At 40.1% G+C, this 24,382-nt stretch overlaps 1 protein-coding gene across 2 annotated transcripts in view; it reads right to left on the bottom strand.

Annotated features, from left to right (window-relative positions):
* Window positions 1–24,382, bottom strand: part of LOC122813211 (4-trimethylaminobutyraldehyde dehydrogenase-like) — a 308,845-nt gene that overhangs the window by 269,567 nt on the left and 14,896 nt on the right. For both annotated transcript variants that reach the window (XM_044085396.1, XM_044085397.1), the window contains 2 exons: window positions 14,486–14,631; window positions 14,224–14,353 (listed from right to left, as the gene is read on the bottom strand). In XM_044085396.1, coding sequence (XP_043941331.1) covers window positions 14,224–14,353; window positions 14,486–14,631 — 276 coding nt within the window. The remainder of the gene's footprint in view (window positions 1–14,223; window positions 14,354–14,485; window positions 14,632–24,382) is intronic.

Here is a 24,382-nt window from a genome sequence, read left to right as displayed (position 1 = left end):
ACTTGATGCCGTGCTAAAGTCTATTGTTGCAGATGTTTGATTATGCCTGACTGTCTTAAGAGCATTCAATATTTATTTACTTATTTATTAACATTTAATTACCGGGAAAGACAGACTGGGTAGAAGCCCATTTTCAGCTGAGGCCTGGGAGAGAAAAGCTCCAAATTACAAAACATTTTAAGAACAATAATTTTACAGTCTCCAAAAATAAAACAAAAACACCTGCACTTTAAATAATTTTATCAAATTAGACATTAAAACATTGGGTAAGAATCAATACAAGTTATATGACACATCTAATATTTACAGAAATTTTTGACAGTTTGTAGAGAAATTAAAGGTAAGTTAGTGTAATACAAACAGGAAATGGAATATGAAGCGAGGAAAAAACAGGCTTATGGCATATTTAACAAGAAAGTCAGGGAAGAGAATTTCATAGACGTAAGGAAGTAAGTGAAGAAGAGAGAATAAGGAGGTATAAGGAATGAAAAGGTACTTGTTCACATTTAGGGATATAGTTTACCCTGGTTTTGAGCAAGAAAAGAGCCAGATTTTATTTAGCTAGGAAGTCTTTCAGAGTGGTTTTAAAAGATGGGAGGGAGGGTAGAGACCTAATGGATATAGGTAAGGAGTTCCAGGCCTTAGCAACCTTGTACAAGTACAGACAATGCCCAGCAGATTCGATAGGACTGTAGACAGGAGCTTTTGGTCACTGGAATGCAATGACCGGCTGGGAACATAGTAGAATGCTTTTTTGTGCTGGAAAGGCAGATGGATGCTGGATCATTTTATAGGTGGCAAGAAGCTGTGTATATTTTAATTCATGAGGCAGTTCTAACCAATTTAAGCTTTTTAGTGCTATACAGTGGTGGGTTCTGAAAGGGTTATTTGCCGCAAATTTAGCAACTTTGTTATATCATTGTTCAAGCTATAATTTTTAAGAAGCCTGGAGGTTAGCGAGGATGGGAGCTCCATAAAGAAGTATAGGGAGGAGATAAGTACTGTCAAGTGTAGCTTTAGTTGCGTTGGTGAGAAAGTTGAGTACTGTATGCGCCTTTCTTCATATGACCAAACTAGTTAAACAATCAAGGTTTAACATCACTGCCAAAGTGAATGTAGCATCAAAGAGGGGAAGGATCCACTAAGATTACCACACTACTTCTAACACAGCCTACAATAATACAAAGGTCCTGATTTTTGCAAGGATATTCCGTCCAGAAGCTGTCTGTAAAGATGGCTGGGCTATTTCTTAGCATAAAAAAACTTTTCAAGTACTCAAATATCATGTCAGCTTTGATATTTTGAACTGCTGATTCTTAAAGTACCCAGAATAAACTGTCTGCACAGAATAAAGCACTTATGCCTTCAGTTATTGACTTAAGTCTGCTTATTTATTTCATCATTTGTTACACAGTTAAATACGGTGACTGAGATTGGACCCTTTAAAAACATTACTACAGAGATATTTAAATAAATGGAGAAAATGACAACAGAAAACTGGAGTAATAGCTGAGAACTATCTTAATTGTACATTTAAAGGGGGGGTCTATTTAATATTCTGTCAAGTGTGTTTAGCCTACTATATGGGGAAAATGGAGACACTATTAAAAAGTAGGGGCTATGAACACCATTATGAAATTTTCCAGTGAATGTAAACCAATGCACTTTACAAGCATTTGAAAGACTGCCCCAGTAAGAGATTTTTGTTATACCTCTCAGCTGTACAAATTTTCACAAAATGTCCAGATTTTTGCATCATATTTTTAGTCTGTTCCTCATAAAATTTTGGATTTCTGGCATATCACTGAGGATTAAAGTCCAAAAATAATGACAGGCATTTGAGTTACAGACTTCATACTCTTCAGAAAATTCATGTTAATTCATAATCTGTCATTCTATCAACTTTCTAAGTTTATAATAGCAATATTTAAAATTTGTCCCTATTTTTGAGCCTTTGTCCCCCCATTATATGTGGCTTTGTCCAGATTTATTGGTCTTAGTTGTTGAGAGGTATGTTTTGAGTGTTAGAATAGGTTGAACCAAGGGACAATGGGATACCCTATTGTAGTACCATGAATTGTTATAGCAACTGCGGTTGAATGCAGGGACACTCCCACGGCTTAATGGGCCGCTTTTACTAGGTCCTGTAATAAAAATGAGGGCTGCTAAATTATGATCATAAAATTATGATGAAAATGTGTAAACACAAATGTTTTAAAATGATTTTATGAACAAGTACAAAGTGTGTTTATATTTCTTTTACATAGTACGCATTTTAAAATATGTGCTTTCATTTATATTACCTTGCTGGGAAGTTTGCTTCCATTTTTACAAGAGAATTTTTTGTATAAGCAGGAAATTATGTAATTTTTTAAAAGCAGGAAATTATGTTCTGTGCTTGTAGCATGTTTAGTATAAATTCAGTGGAAAACAGAGTGACCTTATTCTGATGAAGTCTTCCAGTAAGATGAAAGTGCTAAATCTTGTAACTTTGTGAAATAAAATTGGAGAAAAACAGTTGTTTGTGTCATTTCTGGTGGTGTTTCTTCCGGATTTGGAGCTGGTTCCTGGGTTTACTTTGTTTATTTTGTTTCATCTATCCTGGGATTTGATCCTACTTGTGTGCTTATAGGTTCATAGGTTCATAGATTACTACTAGGCTAACTTCCCTTGTGAGCCATTTTAAGCCTAGCCAATTATCCCATTTGAGAATCAAACCCTGCACCTTGTGTTTGTAAGACAAGCACCTTAACAATTATGCCAAACCTAACTGCCCTGCCAAATCTAAACCCCCCCCCTCAACTCTACCTATTTCCTCTTCTTCTTGAGGTGCTAGAGCCCTGAGTAATTGTTTGAACTGTTGTGCTTTCTATCCAATTAAATTCTGTCTTCAGTCTGGTCTCGACCTTAGAGCGTTCTTTGACCATTGCATGTACCTGATTGTGGCAACCAGTGGTTTATGCTGTGGGCCGACTGTTTTACAGGGGATGACTTTGCAATCACTGATTCTACACCAGTGCCCTTCCCTTACTAGGAGGAAGTCTACCTGAATTGCATGTTGGTCATTCTTTTATGTGATCCTGTGACTGTCTCTCTTGCATGTGTTGGCCACCATTAAGTAATTTGCAGGACAGAAATCTAAAATGGCTTCCATTTCTTTATTCTTGTTGCCCCACCCATTTGGACCCATGTAGTCCTTATATCCTGTTCTGTTTGTCCTGATATGTGCACTCAGGTCACTCATTATCAACACCAGTTCAGGATATCCAGCTTTATCCAGTAAATCCTGCAATTACTGCCTGAATGCAGTGTTTTCTTCACTATCACAACTCTGCTGTGGAGCATAGTCTAAAATTTTAAATACTGTCCTCTCTTTACACTGGTGTTTGATTGCCATGAGTCTAAGTCTGATGACACCCTCACTGTCTCCTAAAGCCTCTCACTCAGCACAGTTCCCACTCTGTTTCCAGTCTGTCTTATCTAGTATACTCTTAATCCCAAAACAAGTGGCTTTGCTTCACTGTCCTTTCATCTTGTTTCCTGATATATATGCATGCATGTATGTATGTATGTGCGTGTCTAGCCTTCTCCTTACCATCATGTCATCCACTTCCATGTTCCATCTTGTCAGTAAACCTACATTGAGTCTAACAATTCTTAGTTCGTGTTTAGCAGGTTACTTGGTTTTGCATCCAGCTTTCACTCAACAGAGCTATTTCAGGTACCCAAAGCTGGGCTAGTAGCTTATTTTCCAGGACTGCTGGACTTTATCACAGGTACACACTGGTCAGTAGGGAGCATGCACCCCTCTCACCATTAGCATGGGTTAAGTTGGGGGTAGGCCAAGTGCTCAACCCACTTATCACTGTCAAATACCTATGCTCATTTGGCAACATTAGTCAACATGACCAAATCACCTCAAGTCATATTTTACAATATCAAGTGACTAGCCATGCCATGCTGTGGTTTGTGTTCTCTACAGGATACTGTGCAGCAGAGTAGAGGCCCAAAGCTGGTGGTCTGTGGGGCATCATCTAGAGTCTGTTCTGCTGCCCACAACTCCATTCTTGGGTGAGTTTGAGATGGAAGCACTTAGCATGTTTTTGGATAGTGGGAGAACATGCAAACTTTATAAAGGCATTTTTTTTAAAGATCAAAGAGCTTAAGGAAAACAACCAAGAAGCGAAGGAATCTAGTGGCAGCAGGCCGGGGGGTATATAAACAAGAAGAAGCCTTTGTAAAGAGCAGCAGCTGTAATGCACTGACATGGCATTTGAGACTAGCAGACTTCCTTGTCAAGAGAATCTACACCAGTAAGGGCAGATATACTACTTTCAGTCTCAAAAACAAGTCTGAAGCTTTTTACCAGTGTGAAGTAGGGACAGTGGCAAAAGCTGGAGTCAGGGATTCCCAATGGCATGGAGAAGCACATGGGAGGGAGGTCAAAGGAATCTAGTTGAAAGTCCAGTTATAAGGTAAATGTAGGAAAAATCTATGGAGTAGAGCAGACAGTTGCAGGTGAGGAGGATGTCAGGCCTCAAAGCAGTGAAGAGTGTTGCTCTGGGCGGAGGGGCGAGCATCACCAGTAGGAAATGGGGTAGTAAGAAGATTATGGGTGGGTTCATTTGTTCAAAGGTGTGTACTAGGCTAATAACCACTGGGGCCTTTTTTTAGCCTAGCCATGCATCTCAAATCCCTGACAAATTCTGGTACCCTTTGTAATGTAAGCAGGTGCTTGGGAATCGAAATATTTATATGTAGTTATGTGGGACAAGAAACATTTAAAGCCTCTTTTTTACTTTCACTCTATAATCCTTTAGAGACTTTACAAGCATTCCCCTCAAAAGATAGGTGAGGTGTTTCACATAACCAGCCTTTGTAGTTTTTGCAGTTTATAGCAAAAATTCTGTTTATTTTTTTTATTTTAAAATATCTGCCTTATCAAATGATTATGCTTGTGTCTATGGATCTTTACATGATTATTATCTGCCATAACATGTAGGCAATGCTGTGGAGGAATAAGACGTCATCTTGGCATGATCAGCAGTCCATGATCTATGTGTTTCTGCCATCAGTTTGCGGAGCTTACTCTTCAAGACACCGTTGTGTCTTTTCACCAGTCCAGCTGACTGGGGATGGTAAGCACAATGATATTTAAGATCAATTTGAAACACTTGACCCAACTTCTGAACAATCTGGTTAACAAAATGAGACCCATTATCACTGTAAATGCGTCTTGGTAAACCAAATCGGGGAATTATTTCTGTAGTCAAAGCTTTGCTACTGTTTGTGCATTCGGGTGCTTTACTGGAAAAGCTTCTACCCATTTAGAAAAAGCATCAATAATGACTAAACAGAACCGTTTTCCCTCTGAGGGTGTCAATTCAATAAAGTCCATACAGAGTGTGTGGAATGGATATGGAGGGGTAGGGAATGCCTGCTGAGACTTTTTAACTCCCCCCTGAGCATGATACTTTGCACATAATAAACAAGATAAACAGAATTGTTTTGCATAAGTTGAAAACCCTTTACACCAAAACACCTTAGACACTATTTGAATCATTGTCTGTACTCCTACATGGGCAGGTCCATGGCTAACCAATGCCGCATACCTAAAAAGGTTTGAGGGTAATACCATTTTGCCATCTGATGCCCTATACAACCCATCCTGTTCAGTGATACCATATTTTACCCAACGACATTTTTCCTTCTGTGTTGTCAGTGTTTGCATTACTTTGTGTCTCTAAGTCTAAGAGGTGTCCGGGCTCTAAATCATTGTCATGTAAAAGCAAATCATTTTCTTGAGCTGCCTTTTTTGCAGCCATATCAGCAAGGGCATTTCCCCTGGAGACAGGATCTTTTCTGTTGGTATGTGCGGAACATTTACATATCGCTATCTGAAGTGGTAGTTGCACTGCATCTAACAACTGTAAAATTAAATCTCTGTGATTTATTGGTTTGCCTGTCGCAGTAACCATTCCCCTATTCTTCCATTGTTGAGGGAAAACATGTACAGTGGAGAAAGCATATTGACTATCTGTATAAATTGTCACTTTTTTACCCTCCCCTAAGGTACAAGCTCGAGTCAAAGCCACCAACTCAGCTGCTTGTGCAGAATAAATGTTTGACAATCTCTTTGCCTCCAAAACTTCAGTTTCTGTGGTGACTGCATACCCTACTAGTGTTTTTCCTACAGTGTCTTTCTTTGCTGATCCATCTACAAACAAAACGAGATCAGAATCTACCAACGGAATATCCGTTAAATCTGGTCGGGGAAGCACTTTGTCATGAATGCTCTCTAAACAAACGTGTGGAGTACCTTCTTCTGGAGTCGGCAAAAGTGTCGCCGGATTAAGAGTAGTACATCTTTCTATGGTCATATGAGGCTGTGTTAGCAGCACTGTCATACATGACAAATGTCGACTTGGAGATAAAAAAGTTATCTCATCTTGCAAAAGTATAGTAGCTACTGAATGTGGAACCCGCAATTGTAATGGGTGAAACAAAACTAAGGATGCTGAGGCTTGTACTGCCATGGCGGCTGCCACTACAGCTTGAACACAATGCGGCAATGCCCTTGCAACAGGATCTAATCTGGAGGAGTAGAAAGCTATCGGTCTCTGTTTATCCCCGTGTACTTGTACCAGAACCGAAGTCATATATCCTCCCTTACAATCAACCATTTGTATAAATGGCTTAGAATAGTTCGGAAAACCCAAAACAGAGGATCCTGCTATCAACTGCTTAATTCTATCAAATGCCTGTATTGCTGTATTTGTCCACTGTATATCATTCTTAGCTGCCATGGGAGTATCATAGATTAGTGCGGTCAATGGCCCTACTTCCTCAGCATAGTTAGGGATCCAACTTCTACAAAAACCAGTCACACCCAAAAAGGACATCATCTCCCGCTTAGTCGTAGGCATAGGTGCCTCAAGAATTGCCTGTTTTCTTTTGTTCTCCAATTGTCCACCTGCCAGCGAAATTAAATAACCCAAGTACTTTACTTGTGCTTTCCACAATTGTAACTTTTCTTTATTTACCTTATGTCCTTGCTCAGCTAAAAAACTAAGAAGGGCAAGGGTATCCCTTTTACAACTTTCCTGCGTGGGTGAGGCCAACAAAATATCATCTACATACAACAGAACTTGGCTTCCCTCTGGGGGAACAAACTGAGCTAAATTCGCAGCCATTTTTTGTGCGAATATTGTCGGACTCTCACAATAACCCTGTGGCAATCTGGTGTAGGTGTATCTTTTACCTTGATAAGTGAACGCAAACCAAAATCTACTCTCCTTATGTAGTGGTATGGAGAAAAAAGCATTGCTTATATCTATGACAGAAAAATATCTGTGCTGAGGTAGTAAATCATTAAGTAATGTATAGGGGTCAGGGACCACCGGTGCTCTTGGGATCACAGCCAAATTAACTGCTTGTAAGTCCTGAACCAACCTCTATGACCCATCCAGTTTCTTTACAGGAAACAACGGAATATTGCAGGGCGAATCTGGACATTCAACAAGAATTCCTACCTGTTTTAGCTGCTCAATAACTGGCTTAATTCCTTCCTCTGCTTGTTTACTTAGCGGGTATTGGTGCTTACGAGGTCTAAAACCTGACTTTGGAGTTATACAAACCTCACCTGCTGTTTTCATCAGTCCCACATCCCCTTTACCTTTTGACCATAAATCTACAGGTAAGGCACTTAACACACTATCTTCCTCTTGAGTTAGGAGGATTTGTCATGCCATTTCTGTTTTGTCATCCCTGAGGTGCACACTTGGTTGCGCCCAAGTCACCCAATTTAATCTTTGCACCTGGATCTGTTGATCCTTCAATTGACTTTCAGACATTGTGTCCCAGTTCGTTACCTTTTTCGCCAAATCTACCCAATGTGTCCCCACCGCTTTAGTAATTGAAATATGTGGGCTATAACCTGAGCGATATAAAGAACTCATTTCCTTGGTCAAAGTACAGGTCACTACTGTATTACCTTGCGTATCCCAAAACATATCATTCAAAATTATCCTTGTATGTTTGTGCTTAAAGAATTATTTTTCAAATTCTTTATCCGGTCCAGGGGCCTTTCTGTAGAACATTGTACAAAGTAAGTGCACCGCAACCTGCGGTGACCCGCTCCTAGATTTACTTAAAAGCTAGGTTGATCAAATCTGTATCAACCCTCCCCGGCCCATTTGAAATCAAGTCCTGGCTATACCAGTAAAACAAGTCTTGTACTCCCTGTACCACCAAGCCATCCGCTAACCTTTTCGCCTCAATGCCTTTAGGTGTGGGAATTGCCGCTATTCCAAACAAATGCATCAAATCTCTTCCCAGCAAATTAACTGGACAAACTTTCGATATAATTACCCTACACCTAACAGTTTGGTTTGTTTGCGGATCTGTGAACAATAGAGGATGTGACAGTGGTTCCTTATAGATTTTCCCGTTTGCCGCTTTCACAAGGACAAACTCATCTGTTTCGCAGTTTGGAGGCAGAACTGCTGGACCCAAAAGTGTACGCGATGCACCTGAATCGCATAAAAACTCCACTTTCTGTCCCTCAACCAAAAACTCTATCATGGGTTTTTGATCTAGATGCATAGCAATACCCAAATTTGCCAGGTTTATGACTTCACAGTCACAATCCCGCCCTTCCTTCTGAGTGTTCTGACATTCATCGCAGAGAGTGTCTGCCTCATCATCATCACAATCATTCTCACTTTCTTCTTCTTTTCTACAATAATCACAATAATGAATTTGGCGCCTTCCTTTACTATCATATAGTCATGCGGAGCCCTTGTTCGTAAGCTGTGGGGGATGTTGCCACTCTTCACAGTCGGCAGCGAAATGCCCATGTCTACCGCACTTAAAACATTCTCCACGTTTTAACCTCCCCTCATATTCCTCTGAATGTCCACCCAGTTTATTTAACGTGTCCCATTTCGGGCCCCCACGTTTTTTTATGCCACCACGGCGCCCTTGCCCCCTTTGGTCCTGTACCAAGAATATACCACCATCATCCCCTACTGCTAACACTTGTACTTTCTTTTTCTTTTTTAAATTGAAATGTCGCTCAGCATGCCGTGCATATTCAAACAAAGGTTGCAGTCTACATGTTCTATGATCTACCATATGCTTAGTTATAAAAGTACTTATCGGAGCCTTACAAACCTTAAGAAAAGCATTTTTCAATTGCTGTTCATACGGACTATCATTGGTCTAATCCTGCGGAATCATCATTCCACAATGGTTATTGAACACTTCTGTCAATCTTACAATATAGTGATCTACAGATTCATCATCATTTTGTATGCACTAATTTATTAGTGTCCAATCTGCTCTTGGACGCCACTTATCAGAAATTCTCTTTAACAGATCAGTGACTCGCGTGTCTAACACCCCAGAATTATGCTTTAATGTAGTGCCGTCATCTGCCTTACATGTCCAAGTACCACAAACTAAGTGCCAATCTGGACCCAGGATTTGTCGCACTACTTGTTCTACTTCTAAACCATTTAGATGAGAACTTAAAACGCATACCAACTATGTCCTCAGAAAACTTTTGAAAATTAACCTTGGGATGAGGAATACCATCTGTAGCTCATTTTATATCCTCTCTAGCCCAGGGACGATAAACTAAAATAGTTGGTTCTTGTCCAACATCCCCTGCTTGTGGGTTTGCAACTTGTATTACGGGAAGAGCTTCTGAGTAGTCAGAAAGTTTAATGGCCCAACGTCTTTGCCCTGCTGGTCCTGACCTTAACTGCATAGGTTGGTCTACCTGTTGCAAAGCAACCTTGGGTACTACGGGAATTTGCGGGTAAATTGGAGGGGTCACAACATTTCCTTGAGCAGCCAATAACCCACCCTGCTATACAGATCCCACATCTTCAGACTGATATTGAGGAGGTTCTGCCGGTACGGCAGCAGCAATTTCCCCATACAGTGGGGCAGTTGCCTGCCTTTGTACCGCACAAACTGTATGCTCATACTCCTTATCTAAAAATAAGGCTACTTTTCCACTTGGCACCAGTGATCCCTTTTGATTTATTTTTTCTTTTTCCTGGCACTGTTTTTCTTTTATAGCTTGTCTATTTGCTTCTGCTAACTATTTTTGTGCTTGGGGAAATCCCAATTGTCTTTGCTTTTTAGTTCTAGTTCCTGCATCTCTTTTCAAATCTCTAACCAATTTTGCACAGGCATTCTTATTCAGGGTACCATCAAAATCATATTTCAACTTCCACTTTTTCAAAAATTTAACATTATTTTTGTTTAAACCTTTCATATACTTAGCATCAACATTTAAACAAACATCACTCTCACACTTGCAGCAACTCAAACCCATATTTCCCCTAGATTTCTTATTTTAGGACTGTATCAAAGTTATTTTACAGGGCTTATTATAAAATGGGGCTATCTTAACGGGTGATCCTAACAAAATAATCTTAACAAGTAATCCTACCCACCCTTAACTAAAAATAAAACCCTTGTCGACAAGGTTAAATTAAATTAAAAGAAAATTTATTTTTCATCCTACCTGAACCAGATGAGACTCCGTTTCCCCTTTTCGTTCAGAAACCGTCCCTCAGATAGGGATCAGAGAGCGGCCGGACTCCTCTCAACGACATATCAGTCGGAGGGCTTTCAGTCGAGGGAATCATAAGATGAGAAACCCTCACCTGCACAGGTTTTTCGATCTCTCTGTCGGTCTGATCCGTATCTTCGTAGAGGTTTCCGGTCCGAAGGACCAAAATGTCAGAAGAAAAATTCAAACGAGTCACATCTGCCTCAGGTGATGAAAAACTTCTTTATTAGCAGCTAACCAGATTACACAGCATGTTGGCCAAGATGATCTCCTCCTCTGGTCAACTTGTTTACTGACATCAACTTTTATACTGCAAGCAAAACAACTTTTTGTTACATTTCTGACCATTGACAGTTGGCTATGAAAAACACCTGTGGTAAACATGTTTATCACATATCACCTCAAACCAAAAGTTAGTACAGAATGTTCAAGAAGTACAGAATGTTCAGTTCAACAATGGTAGCTCAAATTTTCCAGGACACACAGCCTGCTTCAGTAAATTAACTCTTACTCGGACGTGCGTCCTTATCCCAGGCTTTACTGAGCTATAACCAAGTCTCTTTATTCTGACAAGCAGGAAACAGATATTATTCAGGTTTATAAGCAATGCTGCATTTTGTTCACAGATGAGGCCCATCTTTGATAGGCATATCCCAACAAATAACATGTTCACTTTGCAAGAAGAGGAAAAAGACAAATAACAGTATGTTTTTAAAACTTTTTCTCTTAACAGAAAGAGCCTAATGTTAAATAACATAGCTAAAGGCATTGGTATAAATAATAAAATTCACCCCTAACCTACTCTAAATAATTGTACAAAATGGACTGTAAAACCAGAGGTTTACCTTTAACAATTACCTATTGTTGTACCAATATTTTAGTGATGAAACATATTATGCATCGACCAGATCAAAAAATATTCAGTCATAATATTAGTACAAAACTAGACACAAGAACACTGTGTAAATACACAAAATACAAGACATAATCAGTACTTTAAACAATGAACACAAGTCCTAGGAGCATTCAACTTAATATTAAATCTCATACAGGTCCAAAAGATTTGGTTCATGTTTTGGTTCCAGTAGTAAATAAGGAGTTACTATTTAACAAAACAACAGTGTAAAAATAAATGTTCCCCGCTTGCAGCCAAAACAGATGGTCAAAGAGTGAAAAAAAGTCACTTAGTTATTACAATAACCATGACATCAGTAGAGAAATAAATGTTCCCAACTTCCAGCCAAACCGGCTAGTTAAAAAGTGGAAAAAAGTCACCTGATTGTTCCTGATATGGAAAAACGAATCCAAACCCAAAGGAATATGTATTAATAGGTTCATAGGTTCATAGGTAGGTACTAGGCTATTGGCCCTAGGGCCTATATAAGCTTAGCCAAACGGTACCCTGGCTTTTGCCACACAAGAAAATTATTTTCCTGTGCTCCTGTCAAGCAGAGCCACAGAAGAGATCCCCAGGGTGAATTTCCTATCTCCCATCCAATCATCAAGATTTTTCTTGAAGAGTGCTAATGAGGAGCTTTGTTTGATATAGATAGGTAGTTTGTTCCGGAGTATGGGAAGTCTCCGAGATAGGAATCTATCCCTCCAGCATGTTCTGTTTATTGTGGTGACAAGGTTTAGGTCCCTAGAGCGTGTAGCTCGGAGGGATTGGGATTTCTTTACGTGGAGCATGTCCAACAGCTCTGGGATAAACAGTTATATTCATATAATTCCTAGTGGATTAGAAATACAACATTATATCTGAAGTGGGAAAAATAGCCAGTCCCTAGATGTAGAAAACCAACTGGATGACCCAACGAGCCATTGTTCATTCCGCCAGTAAACAAAAATAACCAGCGGTGCCAAAAAAAGCCATAAGTAAATAATTCCCAAGGTAAAATGTAAGTCAAAAGCTCAATTGGTGATCCTAATGTAGACACAGCACGTACAGTCCAGCAATAATTCCAAAAGTAGAAAAGATGCCCAGCTTCCTCGATCCAAACGACACCAACAAAAAGCACAAACTGCTCTCTTCTCCGTCAATTAGCAGTAGTTTCCAAGATGCCAGGAAAAAAGACGTCTAACCGATATACGATAAGGCCCAAGGTTAACAAACCGGAAAGAAAAATTAAAATTAAAAAATAGAAATTGGCATGGTACTGAATTTAAAAAAGAAATATACAATAGAGAAAAGATCCCATGATGACTACAGGGTTCTATATACTGAGCTGTAAAAACAGCAGCAACGTGCCGAGCACCACAGACCCACAGCAGGGAAAAAAAACAAGTAACACCAAAGCACAGTCCCTGAACGTAAGGCAACTGCCAGGTCTCAAAAAACATTTCAAAAAACAACATAGACCAGCAGACAATGGTGACCTGGAAAGGCCATTAGTTCCTGATTTACACTACCATTCACAGAATCACTTGGCTGCATAAGCTTTCACTGCTGGAGGAAGAAGAGAATGCTGTCAAGCACCCGCTCACTCCTATCGAAAACAAATGTGGTGCAGATTAACTTTGGGGGGTGTCAGTTTATCTATGTAGATTCTTGTGTGCATGTCTGTATCGGCATGAAGGATGTGTGTATGTGTGTGTGTGTGTGTGTGTGTGTGTGTGTGTGTGTGTGTGTGTGTGTGTGTGTGTGTGTATTAGTGCAGGCATGTGATAAATAGGCAAGTGTATCTGTGAATGTGATCGACTGTGGGTGGGTGGATATGTGTGTGTATAACAGGGTGCTTTTGCCAACATAATGCATGGGCCACCAGGGAGAACACTACTATTATCAGCACTAGTGCTAGCTAGAGTGCGCTTCAGTAATATGCTAATGAGCGAATAATGAGGCTTTTCTCATTGTAGCTATAGCTACATCTGACTCTACTTTGCTCACCAATGTGTAAATCGACTTGCCTGTGGTAGACAATTTTCTTGAGAGGTGAATATATTTCTAAATCCTAAGAAGAGTGTCTTAAAGCACTGCCATATGAATAAATAAACTATAGTTATTAAATATTAATTTTAACATTAATAAATATTAATAAGTACACAACAGCAATAAATATGTCAACAAATAATCAATATTTATCAAAGACATATATAAGGAAAAGCTATTAAATGTTTTTATCACAAATATCTCATTTTTAGTTCACAATCCACTTATAAGGTGTTCCATGAAAAAATCTACCAAGCTTCTGTTTATTGTCAAGTATAAGAGATAATTGCTGCATTAACACACTATGAAAAACCTCAACAAATTATAATCCTGGGAGTGCTCTGATACAAAATATACGGCCACTGTACTAGTAATTTGTACAAACCTGTCAGTTGGTCTGTCATGTACAAAAAAAAAACAATAAACCACAAGGACACCTTAGAGCAAAACTACAGCTCTAGGTATAACTATTCCATTGGTCTTTTATAATAAAACATGTCCATTACATGTTCTTGTTTACTGTTTTCTCTGTTAGGGTACATAGAACATCTGTTATGGTTAAGACACACAATTAGAATTTTCAGTTTCATTTGCAAAACTACTGAAATGGATCAACCAGTCTATTACACTGGAGGAATTTCTATATGCACATTTACGAAAACTCGGAAATTGCATTTTTATCACTAAAATTATTTATAGTCCTTACCTGACAGAGTGCCTGCTAAACCAGCATAATATTCAATACACTGCCAAGCAGTATCAACATCTGCTCGAGCTTCGTAGACTGGTTTTCCATTATTGATGGTTTCCATAACTGCTATTTCTTCCTTCTGGTCCTAGATTCCAGGTCATAGTGAGATAACATTGCATAGATAGAAGAAGGGACTTGATTTAGTTCATAATGTGAATAAACAGTACAAGAAATGAGACTTGCACACTGCTGGATAAAACAGTTCTGTAAAACTTACCCTTATAATTCTTGCAGCTTCCAGGAGGATACGGCCCCTTTCAAGTCCTGACATCTGACTCCATGTCTGAAAAGCTGTTTGGGCACTACGAGCAGCCAAATCCACCTCATGCTGGCCAGAGCAGATTAAGTCACAGATCACACGGCCTGCCGGTAGAAAATAAAGACAACAGTTATGACTACAGAATGAAAAACAGGATTTCTACTCACCAAACGAAAGAAGTACCAGGATTCAATAGGTATTCAAACACACTGAGCACAGTCTAGTACTAATAATACAGTTGACACTTCTTACAAATGTGGTAGCATTTTATGTCAGGAATATGACATAACAATATATGTTTTGTTATGATTAATCTACCTCGGACAAGATGATGACACAAACTGTACTGCACCCCATGATGTAAAACTCCAACTATTCTCTGTCTCATATCGTCTACTAAGAGGTGATCTCTGTTTGACTTACAAAGCCATGTCTGACCCAGCTCTGTTAGAAATACTACATCTAAAGAAATCCCAATCCCTCCACATCACACGCTCCAGAGACCTCAACCTCATTACCACAATCAACAGAACATGCTGGAGGGACAGGTTCATAACCCAGAGACTTCCCATGCTATGGAACAGACTTCTCATACATGTCAAGCAGAGCACCTCACTGGCACTCTTTAAGAGACATCTTGATGAGTGGATGGGAAATAGAAAATTCACCCCAAGGATCACTCCAGTGGCTTTACTCTACAAAGGCACTGGGAAATAAGCCGGGTGGCACATTGCCAGGGTAACCCTATGAGCTAGGCTTGTAAAGGCTCCACGGCCATTAACCTAGTACACACCTATGAACCTATGTATCCAAAATGTTAAGCTGTTATTTTATAGTACACACATACCATTTATCTGGGTATTTGAAAGTTGCTGTATCCTTAAACATTTGCCTCAAAGCAAACAGGACCAAAGTTAATGATCTGATGCCATATTTCAGTTAGAAATAAATGAAATGACAGTTCACTTTTAAAGTTCACATGCATGTGCTTGCTAAACACATCTGAAATCCTCAGCAAAAATCTACACTAAACTATCACATTCAGCAACTTACCAATACGACTGACTTAGTGGAGAGGAGACACGTTAACAAAGACAAGAAAACTCTGTTACGTAATCCCAACTACCTTTACAGATGGCTCTGTATAATGCCACTGTTAATCTGTACATGAACATGTTCTGCACCCTTTACACTAAAGCTACCTTTCTGATTTCTTTTTAACTTCTTTTTACCAAAGAAGGCTCATTTCTGATTTGCAGAACAGCAGGAAAACACCAAGACAGCCAGGATGCACTGGAATACTGCGCCCCACTGCAACCAAACAGAAGTAATAAACAAGCCTAACGTTATAGTCGCCGCGCCCTTCCCTTATGCTGTAGTCATAACATTCTTCTTACCATCACCATACTGAAATATGCAACTGTGGAAGTATTTTTTCTCTTAAAATGTAACTGGTCAAAAGCACAAACATGAGCACTGTTATTTCAAAAGTTCACCAAAGAAAGGAGATGAGGCAAATACCTTATTTTTCTGCAATGAGCAAATATTTGTGTTTTCCTTTCTTAACAGCAACCTTAGAGGAGACTATATTAAGCAGAAAGGGGGAGTGCATAAAGTTTTGAAGGCTACAACTCTAACTGTCAATGAGGTCACTTCATAAAGTGCTGAAGACTTAATAAGTCAGTTATTAGGCAATGAATAGCACCAACAGTCAGCGTAAAGGATGTTATAATTAAAGGCAGGTGCAATGATACCAGGATAAACACAGTTAGGCCACTGTATGGCTGGAGTGGATCTATGACATGGAATGTGAATGATGTCATGGCCATCACAGCTAATGCAGACTAGTACATCACAGTCAAGTGAGCAATGTAGAGTCACATAACTGCATCTCACCCTTATCCTACACAAGAAGGACAGCATAATGGTCACCAGACAGCCCAAAGTGGGACTGCACAGCAAAATGCAAACCCTGTTCATCATATGTCTATATAAAACCTTCACAATCATCTCTCACAGTGTTTATGGAATGACACTGTAGCTCAAGACAAGAAATTACCAATGACGTCAAATTCCAAGACACACGTTTCCCACAAGTTACTAGACTTCATAGGTCCTAAAATAACAGATGGATTGCCAATGAACTTAAATCACTTTACAAACGTAAAGACAATGCCTAGTCATTACAGAAAAGTGTCCCATGCAAGACCCCCAACTCCATGTCACAAAGTTAAGAAGCCTAACAAAAAAAAAACCCATAAGCAGATACTAGACTAATCTCCTCACTTCTACTCAGAACATCAGTCTGTACAACCAAAACAAATTCTGGAACACAGTAAACATCAAAGGTAGAAACACTACCAGTGGTCAAGTGAAAAAAAGATCCCATTCCCACTTTAGCCATTCCCCTTATAATAATTTTCTTCAAAACTTCTCTAATCTTTCAAACCTCAACCTTACTACAATCACCCCTTCCAGAAAATAAACTTTTAATGACTCACCTCCTTTCAACTTCAGAGCCATAACCACCAAGGACATCAGTAGGACTCTGAATAAAATCCCATCAGATGTACCTGCCCCCCCAAGGAAGTGGTGGTCTCCATCCATGGTTTATCTCCCACTGTAAAGACCACCTCCTTATCCCTCTTAAACATCCTTACAATACAGGCCTCATTAAACAAACAATGATACAACAATGGAAAAAAATAAAATAAAATAAGCAAACATCAAACCTATTCGAAAAACCTCCAGGCCTTCATCAGCCAGTGACTTTAGACCCATATATCCATCCTCCATATCCCAGGAAAAATACCTGAAAATTGTCTGTGACCGACTGGCATAATATCTAGAATCCTACAGAATCTTATCCTCCCTTAAGAATGGACTTTGGTCAGGTTGTAGCACAATGACCACAATTTACACACTAACGGACAACATTCTCTAGATGACCTTCTCCATAATATTGAAAAAAGAAAAAAAGAAACATCACTGGAGGCTTTTGATTTGGTAGACTACTCCCTCTTACTAGACTCCCTACTCAGTATAACATCATCCCTAATGCATACCACATGGATCTGTTCTACCACCAATTCCATTCTCATTATACATTAACAACCTTCCTTCTGATCTCCCAAATTTACCCATACTGCTTTATGCAGACAAAATGGCAGCCTATACACCAGTCCCCTCTACTTCCTCCATCTCAAACATCTTACAAACAGACACCTGAATTCCAAGTCATTGGCTAGAACAAAACAAGTTGGTTCTCAGTCTAAAATAAGCATAAAACTATACTGTTCAGAAGTCCACAATTCCAAAAAATAGACCCTAAACTTGTATATCACACTCAGTAACACAAAAAACAAATGAAAAGGTCCTGGTCTACAAATATTTAGGAGACTGATCAGACTCCTCTCTCAGTCTCCAATATCACATCTAAGTCATCTAAGCAAGAACAATATCATACTCCCTGTCTCCCAAAGGTAGGATAGCTACAAGAAAATATGTCTTTTCCCTCATCTGGAGCATGTGCTCCTCTTTTATGACACTTCTTCAAAAAAGAACCTTAACCTACTGCAATTCAAACCCAGTGATAGCTGCAGATTCATAACTTCCTCACCCTGTAGGGAACACCCCAAAATATTTATTTATTTATTTTATGTATCCTTTATTGACTGGGTTGATAAAGCCAACTGGCTGCCATTCTTCAAACATTCACCTTCCTCCTCATTGTAGTGATTTTTAAACTCAAAGAGAGAGTATTTCCCCATTTGTCAGCACACTGACTAAAAGACAGATTCCGTACAGCCTCAGATCCCTATTTACCTATTCACTTAACCTCCTGAACCCACATAATAATCTAAAGTAAACACAACATGCCTTTTCCACCATGGCCCAGAATCGGGGAATTTACTGCAAAATGAATAAGTGACATAATTTATTTTCCTCACCTTCAGGAAAGAAGTAACATTTTATATCTTTAAACAATCTAAATATAAATGCTTCACTAAAACAGATGTCACGTAGACCGTATATGATCTAGACACAACCTTCTTCTCTAGATGCACAGACTTCTCTCTCTCTGGCTGCACAATATTAATGTATTATTTTTCAGATCTTACACTGTTAACAATCATTACTACTGCTCTATGTTCACTCAACAAATCCTTTGTGTTTTCTGAATATCAATATATATACTTGTTCTTTGTGTAACTTTATACATGGGTTGAACCTGAAATGATCCGTGTGGACCAGTGTTCTATCCCGCTTAACAAATGTACATATAACTGAGAGGAAATGGGGCAGATGGGAAAGAAGGAAAACAGCAAGCAGAGGTAAACACACACGGATACTTATAAAGTTTGAAGTGTGGGGGTGGTATGTTTTTTGCAGGGGGAAAAAACACTTTTATAAAACTTAGAAAGGTACGTAGGGAAGGCAGAATAGTTATGGTGGGGACAGAGGCAGAAGGCAAGTAGTAAAGGCAGACAGACAAACACAGAACAAAAACCCAGACAGGGTGGTATACACATAAAAGGTGGGGAGAACAGTGGATGAACACATACATACAGATGGTGGACAAGTAGAGATAGGGAATGATGGATAATGAACAGGGAATCGGGAAGGACACATTAGAGATGAAAACACAAGGATGGTGATGGGGTGGGGTCCTAGCTTGGCTTGATGCCTACAGGCTGCCCCAGTAGGCATCAAACCCAAGCATCGCTCATCTAGGTGATCAATGTTATGGGCCTGTTGTTAACCCCATGGCCTGATGGGTGATGCAGTCATGTGACTCCACTAGCTGCACCGGATGGTGCTTCACAATGCCAACGCAGGCATCCAGTTGCACCTCAACAGCCACCAGCCTCAGCAACTGTTGCTTGTAGATAATAGGAGGCATCTCTGATTTACTTTCAAAAGGAAATCCAATGCTCCTTCTCCCTCCCCACGAGAAGCACATATGAAGGGCACCAGTGACTCCTTTGGGTCATTTATCATCTCCTTAATGAGAAGCAAATCCAGTTACGACTGGTAAACCATAGCTAGAGACACTGGCTAGCACAATCCAAAGTGACTGCGGCCTCACCTCCTCCTCCTCTTATATAAATGAACTAGCACAAGGACCACACAATGGGAAAAATGATTACATATATATGCTATAAACACACTTGCATCTGTATAGTGAATTGACCCAAAAGGCATACACAAGTGACTACATGAGGGGCACTGCCACCATCTGCAACATCCAACCATAACTAGCTGCTGCTCCTCTGTCACTGGAAAGCATAGCTGGTGCTAACAATACATGTACAATAGTTAAGAAAGGAGAAAGCAATAGTACAGGAAAAATATGCCTCCATAAAACTGCAGGCTCCCTTTTGTGAACCTCTGCCTCCTACTGATGAAGCAGGTTAGGATGATTTCAGTTCTAGCCACTGTACAGATACTAACACTGTTTAACAGAATGGATGATGCCAGTGGCATTACTCACCATTCTAGGAAGCACACACCAGGCATGCATCTTCCGCAATGAGCCATCAAAATTGCCAAGTAGGTGTTCCATGAAGTTCCTTTGTAGGAAAAAGAGAAAAATCTTAGTTATACTGGCACACTAAAGGACAGCCCTGCATTCCACAGTGCCTGACGTAGTCAAGGATACACACTCAGGTCTGTTCTAGAAGCAAAATGGCTGCCCCTTGCACCTGGACATGTGCTTGTGAACCAAACATCCTGCAACATAGCAGCACTGCATCACAGCACCAGTATATTTTGCAATGCTGCCTTGCTGAACTAAGAAATGATCATAGCACTACATCGTGTCTTGTGCACAGGCATACTGGTCACATGCTTCATGGTCACTGCAAAGTGCACAGCTAGCACCAACATGTTTTGGTAACACACTGGACAATGGTAGCCATTTATAGAGAGTGGCACCAGTTACCTTTATTGGTACAGCCATCACACTAACTGTCTCTTGTTGGTGAGATAAAAACAATCAACCTCATTTTATGTATTCATTACAATACGACTATGGAAATCTGTAGACTTGGAGCTTCACAGATTTAGGGAAGAAATCATGCCTGGTAAGGTACGTCAGCAAGAACAACAAAACCTGTGGTAGATGTCAGGGACACAGGTATCGTGGTGCATGTGTTAGAGGGAAACTGTGGCTGCTGGAAGACAGGCATGCAGCAAGGGTAGGGACTCCAGGGCCATACGTTGAGACATGGTAAAAGTAGGGAATCCGGGGGAGGGTCTGTGAATAACACTAACTGATGCTGAAAATCAGGTGCATAAAGAAGAAGGAAGGGTGTGGCCATGGCTATAATACATCCACAGTGGGACTCTGCATAGCACTAATTGTAACTGATAACCAGGAGTATGGAGGTGGCTGTGGCCGTAAGATATATGCATCCTACAGAATACTGTACACGTTCACAAGCTTACATGTTTCACCCACAGGTGTACAATTACTGGCACGGCCACCCAACAGATACAATGCCTGGAGTTGTTCACTATCCTGGAAAATGAAGTGCTACTGAAGGCCAACACACACAGAGAGTGTGCCTCCTTGGCAAATGTGCCACAATCAACAGGACACCTGTGTCTGGCAATGATGTCAACATGCAAGTGGCACAGTCCGATGAAAAAGGGCACTGTCTGTAGCACTAACACATTCACCATTACAGAGATCTCTATAGAAGTACAGGCTGACTAGAGCTCAACAGACATCTTGTACCCGAGTGTCCCATTCAGGCTCTACTTATGTCTCCAGCATGCAAAGCATCTTAAATGTACACTGCCTCAGTGGGATGCACATGCACCATAAGGGACAGATGGGGGGGGGGTGTAAGTGCCATTACGACTACTGGACAATATGTGATATGGCTAATGTGCCCAGCAAAACAGTAGATGTGCAAGTCAGTGATTCAGGTGCAAATGTCTGCTACCCACAGCATCACAGAGATAGTGAGTCTGCTCTGTCAACTACAAGACAACATGCACCAACTGTACAGTTAGAAGGAGCATACATACAGGGAGCACAAGATGTTGCTAAGATCACTAGTGGCAAATGATGCCTCCATAAATGCCTCCATGAGGCACAGTGCAACTGTTATACCATCTCCTTTCACAGGTCATGCCTTGTATGGACATGGGAGGGTGTGGATGATGGGAAGTCAGCCAAAGAACATCTTAAATCAGGCTAAACAGACCACTTTTGAGACAACATCACTGTTACCTGTAACAGAATGCCTACCCCCCCCGGTCATAAGCATTACCCAGGTTGTTGGAAAAATGTAATGCTCCATTAAGCTGCATATTCAAGTTCCCATAGTTCTACTACCTCACCATTCACCTGTGGCATATAGATTGCCAGCCATAGTCAAGGGATCAATCAGATTGTTAGCAGCGGCACTTATCAAGATCAACATACAGCATACCCCAATAAGGTGGATACACGTTTATGTAATTCTACACCTTCCATGCCATGAACCGAATCAAGCCATGCCATCACAAATAAACACAGTGCGTACTGCTGATGGTTAAGTTGTAGCAGCCTGACCCCCACCACTGGAGGATGTGATCACTGACTCCTCACATTCCACAAAGTACACAGCTACTGCATTCCTCTCCCATGACCCATATCACAGTGTTGCTCTAGCTTGTCCCAATGTCCCCCAACTTTTGCAAGTAATGATGATTGTGTCCTAACTAGTGTGGCCATGGAGATGTACGCTGCACCACATGGCCAGTCTCCACACTGCTCTACACAGCCTAAATGTGACCACATCATTTTATTTTGTGTTGCCTGTGTTATGGCCTATGGTTGTGGATTAAACCACACAGTGCCTCTTTGCCAGTGCTGTAATGTACTGCATCTACATCTTAACTCAGCTGTGATAGAGCTGTTGTTGCATGCTTCTCTCCTGACTCTCCACCCTACCTTTCTGGTGATCCTATGGCTAGTATGGAAGGTCTTGCGAAGATGTTCACTTACTGCTCTTTATGTATGTGTAATGCTATGATGTGTAGCATGGCACACGCAATAAACATCTTGTTGCAGATGTCTGGATTTTATTACAGTGCTCATCCTGAGTTATCTAGATACCGGAAGCATCCATGGAGAAGTGTGAACATGAGCTTCTCTATATTCTGTGTTTCTGCAAGGGCTGTATTATATACTATTTCCTTCTAGGCATAGGGGTCTTATATGAAGCTCTTCAGCCTGAGCTATAAAGTGCATCCAGTATCACCTGTAACACACAATAAACAACATACTGCACATACTATGCTTCCAGCCTGCATGGTGCCTATGTGTAGAGACCACTATCTAGCATGTATGTATACTTACAAACCAGAAGGACCTGTATGAAATCGGTTGCAGGAAGCTTTTATAAGTCAGTTGTGTGCTGAATGTGTGCGAATCATATGATCCTCTGAAGTCCTGGAGAACAAGACATGCTCTTACACACGTTGTAGCATAATGCAAAAGAACTGCTTTGGATTCATGAGGCTGATGTTTGATATTCCAAATATGTCCCCACTAGGTCATTGAAAGGTCCTTGTAGCTAAGATAATTAAAGTTACAAATGCCTTAGTATCTGCATGAATGGGCATACCATGCATAACTCCCCATTCTCTTTGTGGGTGACACAATTTAGCTATGTCCCTAACAGTCTTCGTGATCACAACATGTTCCATAAACTGCTAGCCTTTGAACTGGTGGTATGTCAACCACTGTCTTTAATGCGCATAGCTAGGATATGCAATACTGCGGATACTAGTCCTGATGTGCTACTACTGTCGATATTCCTATCATCACTCCCATCACATACACTACTAACATTGGCGTTCAAAATGGGCATGCGCCTAAGTGTAGCACATTCATTTTACACATTTCTGAATTAGTCTTCTAATTTGTGTGTCATCATTTGCAGAATCTAAGCAGTTCATTTGCACAGAGTTCACTTCCATGTCAGTGTGCACCTGATGGCATGCACTGTATAATGTGTTATTCTAACCCTTGCATAACACAATCACCCACAGCCCATGCCTTGCTGCAGTGCTACCCATGCTACTGTGCACAGTGAGATGCATTACTTATCTTGGAATCCTAGTCCCCACGTTTGAAAAAAATGTCTATCTGCAATCTTCTGATTGTATTTATGTACATATGCGCCAAAGTGTTTAATATTTCTTAAAATATTCACATAATTTGTAAAAACTTTTTTTCTATAGGTTTACCTATCTAGTTTAAAGTCAAGTTGTTGAAGCTTTTCTTCCTGGTCATCAAATGAACACAGGTGCTGTCCAGTAGAGCAGTCTGGTCAAGAGATAAATAAAACAATTTAAATATATATACCAGAAAAATTGAAAGACCCAAACAAAGAGCGCTCCTCCAGATAAGGAAAGGCAGAAAACTCTTGGTGACTATCTCACAGATGGAAGACTTCAAATATCAGGACAGTTCTAAAACACCATATAAGATCACAGTTGTGGATTGTGCCCTGTTTCAGTTAAGCAGAAATGATCTGCTAAACAGAAGACTTCAGAGAGCAAGACAGTATTAACTACAGCATGGAACCACAAATGTGGATCTCCCCTAATCTCATCTAAGCAGGGACTCTTAAAATACGCAAAAAAAATCTGCAATACCAATGCAGTGAAATCAAAGGACTCATCTACTTTATTTTATGTCTATCACACGAGTCTGATGCTGTATGTCTTTTGTTACATTAATCCTTTACACAAAAACTTGAGCATTACTGAAGTAAAGTACAGGTAACAGACCTGTTTATTATTACACTGAAAATACTGAAACAGAAACAAAAAATAAGCATTTTGCATGAT

This window comes from Protopterus annectens, chromosome 10.part0 (genome assembly GCF_019279795.1).
Source record: "Protopterus annectens isolate FY-2018-M chromosome 10.part0, PAN1.0, whole genome shotgun sequence".
NCBI lineage: Eukaryota > Metazoa > Chordata > Ceratodontiformes > Protopteridae > Protopterus > Protopterus annectens.
Note: the sequence above shows the minus strand (reverse complement) of the source record. Positions and strands in the feature narration are given on the sequence as shown.